The sequence below is a fragment of the Magnolia sinica genome, chromosome 1 (assembly GCF_029962835.1).
Source record: "Magnolia sinica isolate HGM2019 chromosome 1, MsV1, whole genome shotgun sequence".
Classification (NCBI taxonomy): domain Eukaryota; kingdom Viridiplantae; phylum Streptophyta; class Magnoliopsida; order Magnoliales; family Magnoliaceae; genus Magnolia; species Magnolia sinica.
This window is the reverse complement of record NC_080573.1, coordinates 2,940,792-2,957,673: the sequence shown is the minus strand read 5'-3', so window position 1 is coordinate 2,957,673 and position 16,882 is coordinate 2,940,792. Positions and strand designations below refer to the sequence as shown.

Here is a 16,882-nt window from a genome sequence, read left to right as displayed (position 1 = left end):
CACGTGATAAATGACTAACATCCAAGATGGGCCCTACATAATGAACGATGCATATAAAAAGTTGGTCCCTAATACTAAATGACCTGCATCCAAGGTGGGCCCCAAATGATGGATTACTTGCATCAAAGTTGGGGCCCACATAATAAACAGTGCACATAAAAGGTTGGCTCCAAATGATGGATGGTGCATGTGAGGGGGACCATACAGACCTGAAGAATAATTACTAATTACTATTAATTATGTAGGAAGTTAAATATGCTTTTATATTTTTTGGTTTATAAGTATCTACTTAATGGGTAGAAACCATAATAAGCTACTTATGACATATAACTTACTATCCAAATACCCCCGAAAATTGATTTACACAACAGACATCTAAGAAAAATTCAATTTGAATGCATTCTAAATTTCTAATTGTAGGCATCCATACAAGCGTGAGTGTGTGGTGGTGTGTGTGCGTGTGTTAAAAAAAGAAAAAAAAAAAAAAAGAAAAAAAAAAAACAGAAGGCATCGATACAGGCATCCTAAACAGAACGAGAATTGTAATTCACATTGATTCCATTTACCATGTGATTTTGATTCAAGTGTATTCCCACTGTGTAGGTCCTATCATCATATGTTAACAACATCCACACCGTCTATCATGCGAGGATGCTCCAATATAATCGTGTGGTGTTGCTCACCTGTGTTTTGAAATGGCCTGATTATTGGGCGTCCATTCATCCTGGTGGGGCGCATCTCATGAACGTTTTGGATGGCATATACAAAACACTGTTGGCCCACACACAGTATGAATGGTTTTAACATCTCAGGACTCCATCCCAACCGTTCTTATGGTGTGACCCACCTAGGCATCATACCGCCTATGGGATGAACTAGCTAGAGGGGTTACACCTGATGGACGGAATGGATGTGAGCCCTACATCACGGTGGCCCCCAATACTCAACATTGTAGAATAAACTCATTCCAAAACAGTTGTAGAGGGATGAGATCCAAGCCGTCCAAGACGTGGGACCCACCGTTTAGATGCCAAAGGCCAGTCCACAAATCATGTGGGTCGAGATGTTAGAGATAGATGTCATAAAAGAGGAAAACTTGACTAAGATATTTTTGTTTTCATCCATGGCCCACCTGATGAACGGACGTCCCTAATTCTGGTGGCAAGAACTTGAGTCCCTACAGAGCTGAAAACGCCTTTATTCTACTGAAAAGGGCCTCATCTTTCTTCAAGAGACGTTTGCATTTGAACCGTCTTTGAATGGACCGGGTGCCTACCTGTGGTGTGGCCCACCTCTCCTTTGTCTTGTCTCCCAACACTAGAAACTCCCCCATGTTCTACCGAACCCCTCCTTTTACCATGTCCCATCATCAATTCCTTTTGTCCACATGGCGACTGAGGATCAATCGTCTGTGCCCACCCAGTGGAGCCCACCTGCTGGGAACTTCTGATGATTTCAACGGTCCATATTCTTTTTACTACTGTAAATAAGCTATTGTCTCATAGTCACATGTTTCAATTCTAGATTTGGACGTGAGCGGTTGAAAACTTCTTTTTCATTGTTGGGAATTGATCTACAGATAGTGATGGTAACAATCATTCGTTCAGCACATGTTTATTGTTGTGGCCCATATATCACGGAGTCTGCAACATGGACGGTACAGATCATTGGAATACTCAACACTGGGCCACCAGTTTGTCTTGGTTCTGAGTCGCGACGGACGCAAAACGCACTCGTTCCATCGTTATCACAATCACCTCGTATGAAAATGAGAGTTTGATTGGCCTGTTGTAATCGGGTCTTGATCCGATAGTGAAGTACGTTTTTCTGTTCCTCCCAATTGCCTACTTGTGGGGGCATGTATCAGTGATCCATACCGTTGATTTGATGGGCCATTTGGTTCTATACCATTGATATTTGGCTTCCTTTTTCCTTTTACACGTGGATCATTGCATCGTAAATTTTTCCTCATTGTCTCTTTGTAAGCCACCAATGAAAGGTTAGGATCTTCCAATCACATGTGTTCTTCTAGCGTTCACCAGCAGCAACAGCACGATCGGTAAGATCAACGGACAGGATGGACGAGACTTGCCTGTGGCCCCTGCCATGTGAAGTTCCTGTGGTCGGAAGCTATGTGGGGTCCACAGAGATGCCCATGACAAATCCACTCCGTCCATCAGTTTCGAAAGACCACAATGGGATAAAAATACGAAAATCTCCGCACTACACCAAACAGCAGGAGTTTAATGCCTACAATTGGAAACTTTGTGGTGCGACAGAAGTTTTATACCTACAGTTTATCTGAGTGGTAATGACCCTATGAACGGTTTGGATGGCATATAAAATTCATGATCAGATACAGGAAGGTTTCAATGGTGGATGTTTCCGTCTAATTGTTTCGTGTGGTATGACCCACCTGAGTTTTCGATCTGCCTGATTTTTGGCTTCCTATCCTATTATGTTCTTGTGAAACTGATGGACGGAGTGGATTTCTTACGGTCATCTCTGTGGGCCCCACATAGCTTCCGACCACAGGAACTTTATGTGGCCCGGGGTACAGCCAAGTCGCCTCCGTACTTGAGCACATGAACATTTCCCCCGGATGGGTGAGTCAGCAAACAGGAGACGTGGAGGGACTTAGGACCGTATAAATCTCGCGGCAGGCAGAAGTTCTTTTCTAAGAAAATAAAAAATCATTGTGCCTGTAGAAAAACTGGTTTGTCTTTGAAGTGGGTCCCAGTGCGACATTGACGGTGTACGTTCATCACAATCTATTCAATCGTTTCGACTCATCCATGGTACACGTGGCTAAGAGTCCGGAGCCTGACCCATTTACTAAACGGGCCATGAGCCCACCCAACCCATTAACCTTCAGTTCCATCATTGAATTCTCATTGGGCCGAGCCAGACCCGACACAACCCAACTCTGATGATTGATCCGTTAGGCTGGGTTGGGCTTGTGGGCGGATTTGGCTTTGGTAGATTTTAACTTGAGCTCCACCCATTTGTCTAAACGGGCCATATTTTCTAGCCCGAACCCGACTTGCTACCCATTTAGCTTGGCCCATACTGGCTTTATATCTGGGTTGGTTCGGGTCAACCCAACCCATTGGCACCCATACATTTGGTGGTGGCCCACATATGATATCAGAACCATCCAGATCATGTCCCCATTGTGGATTGAACACAACTCAAGAATCACACCAGTAAGACAATTCGGTTAAATTTCAACCTTCAATTTCATGGCCATCAATCTAATGCCTAAGATACTCCAATCGGTATGATTTTGGGGCCCGACGATTTGGACCGAGTAATGTTCACCTGCAACTAGCTGTACCTGAATTTAACATACAACTCGGTTCTCATGCGCCAATGTATAACGGTGCCAAACATATAAGCCGGCGAGGCTGGACCTTGCATGTTCGAACTGATCGGGGCTGGGCCTGAGCTTATGTCAATTTAGACCAACCTGACCCTGCAGACCCCTAAGCAAACTGACTTCAACTTCTACAAGTGTTCTATTCTATGCTCGGCTATTGGTTTGGGTCTGATGCTGGCAAGCCTAATCTAAACTTGGTCAGAATTTATAATTCAAGCCCAAGACCAGCATAGTCCCAACAGGCCCGAGTTCAAAAAAATAGGTTGGGTCCAGGCCTCGGCGAAAATTGGAAAAAAAAAATCCTAATCTAATGTTCCAATCTATCTATTTGATCAAGTGAGCCATACATGTGTTGTATCCTATTTCACTTCTTAAATCCAATTGAAAATGACATGTTTTTTTATTAAAGGGAAATATATGACATGCCAAAGAACTTTAAGGATACATAGAATGCTTTTTACAAAATCATAGCTAGCGGGATGACAAGACGAAGAGCTGTTAAAAGGAATTTAAAAGTAAACTAAGCAGCAAAGAGTTATCAAGGAGGCAGACCAAATAGTTGAACGGAATGCGCTCGAGTCAATAAGAAAGCCTAGAGCAGTTACTATAACAGGTGACAAGTTTAAAAAGAAGTCTTTAGAAAGTCATGTGGTGCTAAGATAATTACATTAACCTTTATAATGTGAGAAGCATTTAAATGATCAATTTAAAATTATAACTAACAAATGAATGCAGTAGGAAAAAATAGCCTTATACCAAATAAACTAAATCAAATCTATCTTTCAATTATTGGTTATTCACATTCTTTGGTGTAATTATTTATTTGTATCAATATTTACATTCTTTAGCGTAATCCGTTATTATTTTTTAATTATTTACATTCCTTAGTGTAATTTACATGGAAGGTAGAAGTGTGACCCATTTTTAGAAGACTACCCCCACCTTCTAACTATCATATAATCATCTTAAATAACACTTTTCAAGTGGCTGAATAGGCGACCAATCTTATTAGAACTCCGTCATATACAGTCCATTTCTGACATATTTGCGTATTTTGACACTTGAGGTTGTAATCTATTCATTTTAAATTGAGCCATAAATTCAATTATGGCACACCCACACTAATCATGTAACTGAGATTGAAATAACAGCAATAACACGCACAAGAAATAAACATTTTAAACTATTGAAATCAACAATCAATATTAAATATAGACGGATTACATAACTTAAGGTTCAAATGGCATATTAGCAGGATATTACACATCAATATAAAGTCGGACTAAAATTAATTACTTGGGCCCAACCCTGACCTAAAAATTAACTTGGCCATGACTTTGCGCTGCCCACGGGATGAGCTAGTTGGTCCAAGGCCAGCCCAATTCCCGTCGGACCACCCGGGTCATTTGCCACAATTAATGTTGCACTTAGACCATGGTTTTTAATTGGTCTATATCTTTATTCCTTGTGCAATTTTCAGTTGGATTACGACCATTGGATTTAATCAATTTTCAAGTCGAGCCAGGCCATGGCCCGTCGAGTTTTTAAGACTTAGGCTTGGGCCTGCTGTGCACAGCCCTACCTGGGCCGGAGTGACTTTAAACTCTCCACCGTAGCCCATCTGATGAGTAGACCTGCCTGCATTTTTCTGATGATGAACATTAAGGCAGGTCCAACGTTTTGGACGGCTCAGATATCCTACACACTTGACAGTAACCTCCTTTCCTATCAATACAAAATTAATGAAAAATAAACGATTGAATAAGTTAAAATGCACATCATTCATGTGTACAAACGTCCACAAACAAAGAAAAACCTATATATCATATCTTCAGAAGCTAAAATCATCTTGATTAGGCTTAGGTGAGGTTAATAGGGCTGTGTATAGCCGGAGCCGGTCCTCCCCAAGCGATGAACACCGCGACAGTGGCCGCCGGGGCCGAATGAACGACAGCGAGGTGAGTGTGAGCCGGTGTCTGTACCGCCTCCATGCTAGTTGGATCGCCACGGCAGCCCACGTCCTCCACCCAGGCGAGTAGTACCGAGCACTCCTCTTCACTTTCTCATTGATGAATGTGTAACGAAAATGCTGTGTCACGTACTTAAGGTCGCCGGCGTCCAGCCCAAACACTTCAGTGGTCTCGATTGTTACCAGTGATGAGGATGATGGCGGGAGTCTTTCGACAAATGGACGCCTGAGGCACCATGACAAGAGCTCATCGCCACTGAAGTTGCCGGGCCCGAGCATGCAGTAGCTCTTTACGCCGTCCCGGAGTACTTGGCTACTCTGAAGGTGGCCCCTTACCACAAACAACATTCTTTGAACTGGGTCACCCTCTTTGGTTATCTGCATGAAATGGTTCAACAGGTATGGTTGGTTAATAGACCAAACTGGGGTGAGCCTAGGCCCGAGCTTGAGTCCTAGCCTTTTATTCTCAGGCCCGTTCCAAAAACTAGGGCTGATAACAGACCTGGCTTGGGCTGACCCTTGTATGGCCAAGCCCACCTGAGCCAGTCACAGACCAAAATGAACAGGGCCAAGACCAGTCCGTGGTTATTATGAACAGCCTTAGGCTGAGTTGGGTCTCCCACTTCTCTGGATTTGGGCTCAATCATGCATGATAGATAAAATGGGTTGGGGGCCAGGCATATGGGTTCTTATCACAACCTCATCTGGGCCCACTTGATCTCAAGAATTTCAAATCCATCCCAAGTCTGGCTGGAAGTGGTCAGAGCTGATAGGGGTGCACACGGTTCGGTTCGATCCGGTTCTAGGGTGAAACCGGAACTGAACTGTTCTCTATGGTTCCAGGAAAACTAGAACCGAAATTGGACCGTTTGCACACTATAACTGAATTGGAACTGGACCATAAAAAACCGGTTCAGTTCCAGTTCAGTTCTACAGTTCTGGGCTTTTTATAATCCAGCCCAATTGCATGGTTTGTTTTTATAATCCAGCCTAATTGCATAGTTTTTTTAATTATAATCCAGCCCAAGCTCCTATACTGAAAATGTTCACAAAGAGTAATCTTGTCATGGTTTGTTTTTATGACCCTTTCGTATTCCCAAAATGATTTTTCCAGCCCAACCTCCTATAGTTTTTTATGTTTTAAAAAATAAATATTTATTGACCAAGGGGTCCGATTCCATGTTCGGTTCTACGGTCTGGTTTGGTTCTATAAAACCCCAAACCAAGAACCGAACTGAACTAACCAGTCCTTTGATTTTCAGAACTGGAACTGAACCAGCGCACTTCAGAACCAGACCAAACCGTGTGGTCTAGTCGGTTCCGGTCCAGTTTACTAGTTCTACCGATTCCGTGTGCACCCCTAAGAGCTGAAGCCCTATGGGCCAGCCTGGCTCATTGAAAACCCTACCTAAAACACAGGGCTGAGCAGGGCTACATACTAAAAAGCCCAATGGGTCTTGTCGGTGACTCGATGGAGTGACTCACCATTTCACCCTTGGGGAAGATTAGGGACTTGACACGGTCGCATATGTTCTCCAGCACCAGCTCATCCATGTGTTGAAACAATGGTACCTGAAAATACATTTAAAACCATAACAGACTCCTTTTTAGTACAATCTTCGATGGTGGCGTGCAGTGATCAATGGCCCAGTGAACAAGAAATGCATGGTTGCATGATGGCCCACCTGCAAGTTGTTAGCCATATACATTCCATGATCTATACAACATTACGTGGACCAGTGAACAAGAACACATCTAACCGCACATTGGTCCATCCATGGCAGGGCCCACTCTATGTACGGTATTGATTACTCATCGCCAGAGCGATCAAGAGGTGGAAATTTAAAAAGAAAAAAAGAAGAAAAAGAATATTGAGTTACCTGTCGTACGAGGTCTAGACAAAGGTGATACTTGATGTCCCTACGGAGGCCCTCAGGGAGGTTTTGGACCATCTCACACTCATCCACCCCTCGCATTGCGGCCCACCGCTGGCGTTCGTATTGCCGGACCCGCTGCCTGAAGCCCTGTGGCAAATGCCGACGCTTCATCCACCGCTCCACATTCCTCATCTTCAGCTGCATCCCTTGTTTCTTAGACGTGGTTGCATGGAGGAAGACCTGTAAGCCATCACAGTATACAATCTCAATATCTTCTTGGCCCATCTACGACCTGGCAAAAGGTCGGGCCGGCCAGTTACATTTCCAGCCCTGGCCCATAACGATCCACGTTAACTAGGCCTGGTCTTAACTTTAGGCCCAACCAATAACGGGCCGGACGTGGCTGAAAAGGCCCATTTATGATGAGGGATAGTGGGCTGAATTATGGGCCCATTAAAAATAGGCCATTGGAAGGTTTTTTACATCTAGTCGAACCGAGTCGAGCTGGCCTCAGCTTGAACTCGGCTCGGCTCGTCCTCGAGCCTAACTGGCCAGCTCGGCTTGGTTCGGTTAGCAGCTCGGGCCAGCTCAAGCCCAGTTCACCATTGAGGCATTTCCGCAAACACTTGGACTGTACCTTCAAAATTGCTCTGTATGTGAAATAGAAGCAATGGTTTTACACGTATTTTATCAAACACCTTCTAAGCAACATAAAAACTAAGAAAAACCAAGAAAAAAAGGGTATTTATTTCATGTACATACCTTCCTTGCCACCAGCCATACTTCGTTGAGTCATTTTATCAAACACTTGGTGAGCAACATCAATGGCAAAGTAACTGAGTCAACGAACTGGTTCGATCTGAGTTCGATTCGAGTTGGATTTGATCCAAGTCGAGTCGAGCTAGGGCTTGGCTGAACTCATTTTCGAGCTCAAAAAATCAGCTCAACTCGGCTTGAACGAAACCAGACCCGACCAATCTATTGCTGCCCGGAAATTAATTGGGCAAATATGCTACGTCCACCAAGTCCAGCCCATTGGGCTAAGCTTAAATGAGTAAGCAGGTCCAAAACAAGGTCGGGCTCACTGGGCCACCCATACTCCCTCTAATCAGGGAATACTAAGCCAATGCACTTGAGACTAGGAATAGACGTATCATCTAATTGTACGGTGATGATTGGTCAAGCACCCAGATGGGGTCCACCCAAAAACCATCAGATGCCCTTTGCACGGGTGCTTGATTAATCACGAAGGAAGTAGAGATTTTCAAATGCTTGCCTTGATATTTCCAATCAACATGGTCACCAAAAGGAGGCCGCTCGTCAGAACGATGATATTGAAGAGCACTTCCAGCCAGTCAGTTGTGCTCTCAAGGTTCCCAAATGTGCTGTCCACACCATATAAAACAATCAGATTAATGCATGTTATATGATCTAAGCCGTTGGATTTGTGGGGCACCAACTCAACTTATGTGCACCAAAAAGTCAGACTACCCCAATTTCCCATTGCTTCCCTATGGAAATTCAAATAGGATAGCAACATGATTCCTGTCCACAGTTCATGTGGTGATGGTTCATCTGGGCCTTGCTTTTTATGGCCCAGTCCATCCAATTAAATGGACCAGGTCAGGTTGGGCTTTGCCTGATGAGTTTTACGAGGGTCGGGTCGGGTCCGGCCGTGCAACCCCACGGTTCATGGTTTAAGTTTGGGCTGGATTTCTTGGACCATTTAGTAAATGGCTCAGACCCAACACATTGACAACCGTAACTCTTAGACTTTCCCAACATTTGATACAAGGATTAAAAAAGCTTACCTGAGGGTCATCAGACCCCAGAAGATTGGAAACAGTATCTTCTCCAAGCGGCTAGTGTTAGTAACAAGAGGAACCGTCCATTTAAAGGCACCATAATCGAAATTATCACTGCTGGTTATACACACACTCCTTGCCTGACTGTTGTGTGCCCATGCTAATCTCACACTATCTTTCACCATGGCCGTCCCATAGTAAATGGGCTCTTCACACCCTAATGTTGTAGCCACACATCCCTTAGCTCGACCACATTGCACAGTCAGGCACTTTGTAGCCCTTTGTATTCCTAACAAGTACCAACATGCACCTGCCGCCTACACACATACAATTTAAGTGAGATAGATACTCCTACCGGTACCAGCAGGCCCACATGCAACTGAATCCTGTTCATTTATTATTTGAGCCTGAATCTGTCACTCCAGAACGAGATACGCTCTCTTGAAAACAGGAAGAGAGCGCTGCTTGAAGAACAACAAGGGCTGACCGGAGAAACTAGAAGAAATGAAAAAGTAGTGACAGTGTCGATCACAGCGAGATCTCAAATGGGATCTGTCAACATCCAAGGCCACCATCACAACTAGCCCATTCATCTATGAAGGTGGGCCCAAGGGTCGACCACAAGTGCTTGTGTGGCACATGCAAACCTGGCCCAAAAATCATGCTGGTCCATCCACATGGCTGTCCATATGTTTACATTGAACTGAGACCATTGGTGGATGTTTCCACTGCCCAGAATGATTTTTGGGCCAGTATATCAACATGTTGTGGCCCAGTTGATGCCTAGATCAGATGTCCCACACATGTACCCATGTTTGCATGTGAAGAGATAAAATGAAGTAGCTTTATAACACTAATTAGATCATATTTTAATGGTCCTCAATGAATTGATGGAAGGACAGATAATCGCGTTCGGATACTCACGTGGGACGCAACGAAGTAGGCGATCATGTTGAGGGCGATGCCCCACCAGATGGTGCCGAAGATGTAGCCGGAGATGTTTTGCATGCGACGCAGAAGACAGACGGAGTGGTAGATCTTGGGGAGGTATTGGAAGAGGAACATGATTAAGAAAACCGTCATAACCGTCGTCGTCGATCCTTTGGCTATCAATGCCGGAGCTACCACCCACAGAACAACCTGCATTTCAATGGAAAGCACACCTATTGGGCAATCCTAGCTTTCTACTTAAATGGATTTTGCAGCATAAATTTGTAGATCACAGGATGAACGGCTAGGACTGCATATAGAGGTACTTTCACCATGGGCCATCCATGGTAGGGCCCACCAGATGGGCTCGTGGGCATGTACCTTCCTAGTTGGAGAATGATCATATACGCTCAAACGTACATGAGTTCCACACATTCGAGCTTCTTCAAGGCCCACCATTATATTTGTGTGGCCTGATGCTTGGATTGTCCCTTCATCCCAGTGGAGCATGTCCAATGAACGGATTGGATTATACGTAAGATTTATCAAAAGGCAGTAGAATAGAATACCAATGAGAAAAACTTTTGATCGATACTCTAGCAGAGTGTGAAGATGATGCACATGCACTTCTAAATCACTCTATCTCATACAAGTGAGTCAAATTAATCTTTCCAAATTGTGGGCCATAGAGTAGATGCATCGTGACAGAAAAATTATGGTAGTTTGATTGTCAGGTTATTAGATTGGTGAGCATTTATTGGATGGTTAAAAATGGAGAATATCCAATGGTCGTATTTCAACAAATAGGTGTTTACTGATCAGTTGTGGATTGCTCAGCCAATTTGATGTTGCGACTTTAAATTTAGCAAAACCCAGTTCTGCAATGAAGGTGGATTGCCTGCTATAAGGCAAGAATTAGGTGTGAAACCACATAAAGAATATGTGGTTTTAATATCATTTCCATTCCTAAAAAAATTCCAATCTTTTATGAAAAAAGGGCAAGGTATAAGTAGGATTGATAAGGTTATTAGCTATTACAGCAGCAATAATGCATGTCAATTGAGAGAGTGGCACTGGGAAATCTGTTGTAAGAGAGGAGTTATTCAGTACTCTGAGAAAGTGTGACACTTGATACTTAACCACTCCTGAATTGTACAATGGCATACATGGATTCAATTAAACCATTCATGTCCTATGTCCTAGGACCCACTTCATCATTCAAAATTCAGATTGATTGAACTATTTATTCCTTGATTTAGAAAGCATTTATTATTTAATTAAGGTTTTTGCATCTTGACTGTGTATGATTAGCTTATCTTAATTATAGCTTATGTGTATGATTTTTTTAGTGCTTGCAGATCAGCTATGATACTCTGCAAGAATCTCTTCTCATGGTATAGAAGGCAGATCTCTTCGTGGAGTCTCTTTCACCATTGGGCTTCAACTTGTAAATTATCTACTTACCCTTTATTTTGGTTTAAAACGCTTCTTATATTCTTTAATAGTTCATGATTTAACAATTTAAAGACCTAATGCAAGTCTTTTACCTAGACTAGGGTTGGCAATGGGCTAGGCTGAGGTTCACCTTAGCTAGCCCTAGAGGGCTGGCTAGTGGCTGACCATATATGTTAAAGATAAGTTATGTATATGTTACTTATATAATTGGTGTATAATGGTGAGAGTGTTTTAGAATCATCATGCTCTTTCAGAGTGTTAAAGTTTCACTTCGGCATACCTACATTAAATAAGATGGATCTTTACTCTTGCTTGGGTGGTAGACTCTCAGGAGTTTCAACACCTAGTCAAGGGTTCGAGTATCCATAGGTGGTGAAATCCCACTACGGCATGTGTGGGAGTGTGTGTGCGTGTGTAAAAAAAAAAAAAAAAAAAGATCCTTCATCATTTGAGCATATGCTCGGCTGCTAGTATATGAAATCTATATTCTACTCTACTAATACCTATGTATTACATAGTATACACAAAGGAAATGGGTTAGACCGGCTAGGCTATGCATCATTAGCCTTAGCCTAGCTTGGCTTGGACACTAAGACTAAATTTGAAGCCATGATCCAGCTCTCGAGCCAAGTTTAGTGGCTCAAGCCTCGGCTAGGTTACCTACCCTAGGCTACTCTTGGCTACTTCTCCCACACACGGTAGAGAAAACCTAAGGGCTTGTTCATCTCATTTAATCATAATTATGTATAGAAAAATCATATTTTTGGTAACGATTGAAAATAATTTTGATTAGCAACAATCATGATCACTTAAATAATTATGATTAATTAAAATGAGCAGAATTGATTTTTACAAGTGTAACGTGCCCTAATTAATTCTAACAAAGGCTTTGTTTTTGTTTTTGGAATAAAAATAGTGTGTGCAGAAGGGTAGACGTGTGAGTGCAGGCTACATACAAATCAGATGGCTTGAACGATCCTCACCTCTCTTTCATGGATGCTTGTTTATTGAAAATTCAAGACATTTGGTGAAACCTAACCTACTTATTCCTTGGATTGAAAGTTCAATGAGTAGTTATGCAATAGTCCCTTTGATGGATTATAAGAAAGCACTTGTACACCTGGCATGTACTTAAATTAAACTGTCCAAATACCACATTAGGCCATAAAATCTAAAATTATGTTAATTGGATGAATGCACTGTCGATTATACAAATTTTCTTATTGAATATTGAAACCGTTCATTGTTTTTCATTCTGATCATCCCTAAACTATCCACTAATCATCAACCAGTTAGGGGATCCATTCAGCACAACTGTTTGTTTTATAAAGAAGTGGGGCCCATTATCTGGACTGTTTATCGTGAGTTACGCTACATTCACTACAATTTCTGTGTGCCTGAGTATTGTCCATCGACTCCCAGAGTATCAATTTTTTTTCTCTTTTATTTTAATTTACTAAACTACAGAAATAGCAAAAGAGAGGCGAAGATATCAATGTAATCTCTGACACATGTTAATGTTAAGTGATTTTTAGGTACTTGAATTGTAATTACACCAAAGCTTTTATCATTAGGGATAGCCTCCTATGCTAGTCTTGCACCATTTTAAAAAAATGTTGATGACTCATCCTCCTCTCTTGTGGCACTGATTTGCAGCCACCCGGATCATCTAAATTGTGGGTCCCATTGTGGATAGAGTATATCTCAAAAAACACATCAAGCAATCCTAACCATCCAATTAATCGGTCTCAAATGGATGATTAATAGTGAAATAGTGATTGGTCCATATTCAAAGGAAAAAATAAATTATTAATATTATCTTCTCGGAAAAAATAATTCAGTTGTGTGATTCGGAGAGTCCGAATTGATGTACAACGATGCCATGTGGATGCTTGTAGAGCTTCTACCATATTTTAAGTGGTCCAAAACTAACATAGAAGCCTAGCCCTTCAAAATACATAGAAATCTAGCATTCTCAAAACCCTACCATTCAATCCCAAATCAACAGATGAAAAAAAAGGAAAAAATATGTGAAGCTAACAGCCAATCCAGACCATTAAAATCCTCACACCGATCAGATGATCTTAACCATCTAATTTTTACCCACTGAATCTAAACAAGGTATTCTCTTTTTATTTCTAACCGTCCAGTTAATGGCCACCAACTGAACGGTTAGGATGGTTCAATCAATGCAATTTCCAGACCACCTCCTTCCAGAATGTGGGCCCATGATTTCAACGTCTGGATCAGCTTGCATGTGTGCCAGGTGTACCACCGTGGCACCTTGTAGTATACAGCCCACAAAACATGCACGAAAAGAGCCAAGATTCAAAAGATAACGTTCCAATGTCAGTTAGCCGAGTGTCATCAGCAACTAACATGCAAATGATGGTGGCCCACCATCACATGCAGATGAATGAACGGTCGTGATCACGGTTAAGATGATGATGATTGTGTCACCTGAGGGACGGGGAGGACGACGAAGAGATCGAAGAAAAAGCCCTTCTTTGATCTCAGGTAATGCATGGCAGGCCCACCACTGCCTCCATACGCTCGTGCCGCTCCTTCTTCAACCCCAGCAGCGTGCGACCGATCTCGACCGTAGGGCATCTTGAGCTGCAGCCACATGTTCCACACGTGCAACATGTCCATCATGCACCGCAGCGCTGTCACGGTGATCGCGAACCACCCGTCGATGAAGAGGCACATGCACGTGTCGCTGATTGAAAGCGCGTAGAAGAAGAGGGGATCGACGGCGAGCCCGGTGGCGCACACGAGCAAGAACACACGGTTCCACTCATGGATCCACTTGGCACGTGGGTCGAGGGCGCCCCGTAGGGAGAAGCTCCCCTTGCATGGCGCGCACGTGCCGTCCAGACGCTTGCAAGTGTGTGAAGGAACCTCCTCCACCTCCTCCTCGTCAGCTTGCACGTGCGAGGAATCTAGAGTTTCCTGGCTAGCCATGATGCAGAGCTTGAGAGGAGAGCTGAGAAATATGGGAGTTTCAGCACAATGATATACTGAGGAGAGTACGGACACAACAAACTCAGGACTGTCAATAATGCAAGGCTGATGAAGCGATGTGGTAAATGGCAGGTGCTAAATTGCGAAATTGCCCTCATGTACGACAACTGTATGAAATTACAAGAGTGCCCCTGCACCAGGTAAGGACGTAAGGTTACGTGGACGAACGCCAATTCGCTGGACCCGTGTGACCAGAAAACTACGTGGGGCCCACCGTAATGTCTGTATGACATCCACTCCGTCCATCAGTTTCGACATAAAAATTAGATAGATCCAATACTCGAGTGGGTATGTATCAGAATCTTTGCGGGCCACCTTGATGTTTGTATGCCATCCAAACCGTTCATAAGACGATGCCCATCAGGTTGAAGAGGAAGGACAAATATCAACATGATCCAAAACTTCCGTGGGCCACAACAAGGTTTCGGTTGTGGGCATGATCCCAGCCGTTTTCTTATGGCGTACCCGACTTGAATTTTGAATCTGCCTCATAGCAGATTGCCTACTGGGTAAGCGTACCGAGCAAACTCTGTGGGGCCTACCTTCATTCATGCGTTTATCAACTCCGTCCATCCGTTTTATCATATAATTTTATAACTTTAAACCAAAAATTAATTATATCCAAAGCTCCAGTAGACCACACCACCTGAAACAAGTGTGAATTGAAGTCTACCGTTGAAAAGTTCTTGGGGCCAACAGAAGTTTTATTTCAATATGATATTTATTTTTTCCCTTCATCCATGTCTGTGTGATCTTATGAACAGTTTGGATGACAAATAAACATCACTGGGGGGCCTTAGAAAGGTTTCAACGGTGGACATCTTCCACTGTTTCCTTTGATATGGTCTACTTGAGAATTCTGATATACTTCAATTTTAGGCTCAACCCTTAAATTGATCTGCTAAAAGGGATGGACGGCGTGGATAAACCACATGAATTCACAGTGGGCCCAACAGAGTTTACTCAGTACGATAATAGCGTACTGGGCAACTCAGTACGCAATCCGATTTCTTTGTGTCCGCGTCCTAAGATGAACTGGAGCAGTGCATGGACGGATTAGAGATAATACAGAAAGTACGGTGGGTGGGCCACACTGCGCTTTTGGTCACACGGGATACCTCTCAGAGGCTGTAGGAAATTGGCGTCATCTCATGCGTACAGCTGGCCAAGGCCATAATGATGACGAAAACGACGATTGTGGCAGTGACACGTGATTTTTTTTTGGATGAGGCTCGTTTTGTTTTCTTTTCTAAGCCCACGCGTTACCACGTGTGTAAGTGTGGCTCACAAACGAAAGATACGAGCTGTCCATCAGGTGGATCAGGCATTTTTGAACTTTATAAGACAAAATAAGACCATTGAGATTAATGAGGGGACCACAACTTTAGTGGACCACCGCAAGTAGATTTAAAGACTCAGGCATGATTTTATGTTGTTCCCTCTAATGTGGCCCACCTGAATTTTGGATCAGTTTGATTTTTAGATCTTTTGAGAATTGGAGGGACCACACATGATGGACGGAGTGGATGTCCGGTGGGGCCTACAGATGTACCTCGCTACCGTAACTCATCCATTTGCGGGAAATACTTTCATACTCTGGCAAAGTGTGATGGATGATACACAGGCAGAAATTATTGAAAATTTGCGTACTGGGAAATGATGCGTAGATGTACGGTGAAACAAAAATTACTAGTATTTTATTGTTGGAATATTAGATATGTGGACATTTATTGGACGGTCAAAAATGAAAAATATACAATGACCTTATCTCAAAAAATATAATTGTCCACTATTTACTGTTCAGAAAATGGGAATGTTTCACAATTTAGAAGTTTTATTTTGAGTAAATATATGTACCTGTGTATGAAGCATGGTACACAGCCAGAGTATCAAATAATTCCCTGCTTTTCTGGATTTCCCAAGCGTGCCCCTACCATCGATCACACTGTCTATGGATCGGCCCACGCCTTTGTGAAATAACCAATTTCCCTTAAAAGCTCCAGCCATTGGAGGATGCTGTATCAATGAATGTATATCAATGGAATTTAACGGCCTGGTGCAAAAATGCCCTGGACCCGCATAAACTATACACAGGCATTTCTATAGTTCCCCAGGGTCAAAAGTGTCTTTTCAAAGAGTTCGACCGCGACACGACTGTATTGTTGCTCTCTGGGACGAGATTGCCCCACCAGAATCAAATAAGGAATGTTTCTGCATAAATCTCAATGGCCCACAAAAGTTAACGCTAATTAATAGCTTGCAGCCAACGTGTCATGTACACACAACATCCGACCCGTTGAAAAGGTAGGCCCCACCTCCAAATAATTCGACATAAAAAATCGGGCTAACCCATTTATCAAGTGGGCCACACCTTAAGAAACGAACCACCACGAGTTTATCAATGCACTTGTTTGGCCGGTCCGAAAAGATTTTCATGCATGAT

General features: G+C 43.0%; 1 protein-coding gene across 2 annotated transcripts; it reads right to left on the bottom strand.

Annotated features, from left to right (window-relative positions):
- Window positions 1–5,118: 5,118 nt before the first annotated feature.
- Window positions 5,119–14,484, bottom strand: LOC131236711 (cyclic nucleotide-gated ion channel 4). 2 transcript variants are annotated; one of them, XM_058234092.1, is made up of 7 exons: window positions 13,876–14,484; window positions 9,955–10,170; window positions 9,037–9,347; window positions 8,502–8,610; window positions 7,229–7,465; window positions 6,834–6,920; window positions 5,119–5,726 (listed from the first exon to the last, which is right to left on the bottom strand). In XM_058234092.1, the coding sequence occupies exons 1-7, from the start codon at window positions 14,377–14,379 to the stop codon at window positions 5,211–5,213; spliced, it is 1,980 nt and encodes a 659-aa protein (XP_058090075.1). In that variant the 5' UTR covers window positions 14,380–14,484; the 3' UTR covers window positions 5,119–5,210. The 2 variants fall into 2 exon arrangements, with proteins under 2 accessions (XP_058090075.1, XP_058090084.1); XM_058234101.1 differs by lacking the exon at window positions 13,876–14,484 and adding an exon at window positions 10,342–11,486.
- Between the last annotated feature and the right edge of the window lie 2,398 nt (window positions 14,485–16,882).

Coding starts and splice junctions, on each gene's coding strand:
- LOC131236711 (XM_058234092.1), bottom strand. CDS start 14,379: ATGGCTAGCCAGGAAACTCTAGATTCCTCGCACGTGCAAGCTGACGAG. Junction 6,921..7,228: donor GTCTAGACCTCGTACGACAG/GTAACTCAATAT, acceptor ATGTATTTTCAG/GTACCATTGTTTCAACACAT. Junction 5,727..6,833: donor TCTTCCCCAAGGGTGAAATG/GTGAGTCACTCC, acceptor CATTTCATGCAG/ATAACCAAAGAGGGTGACCC.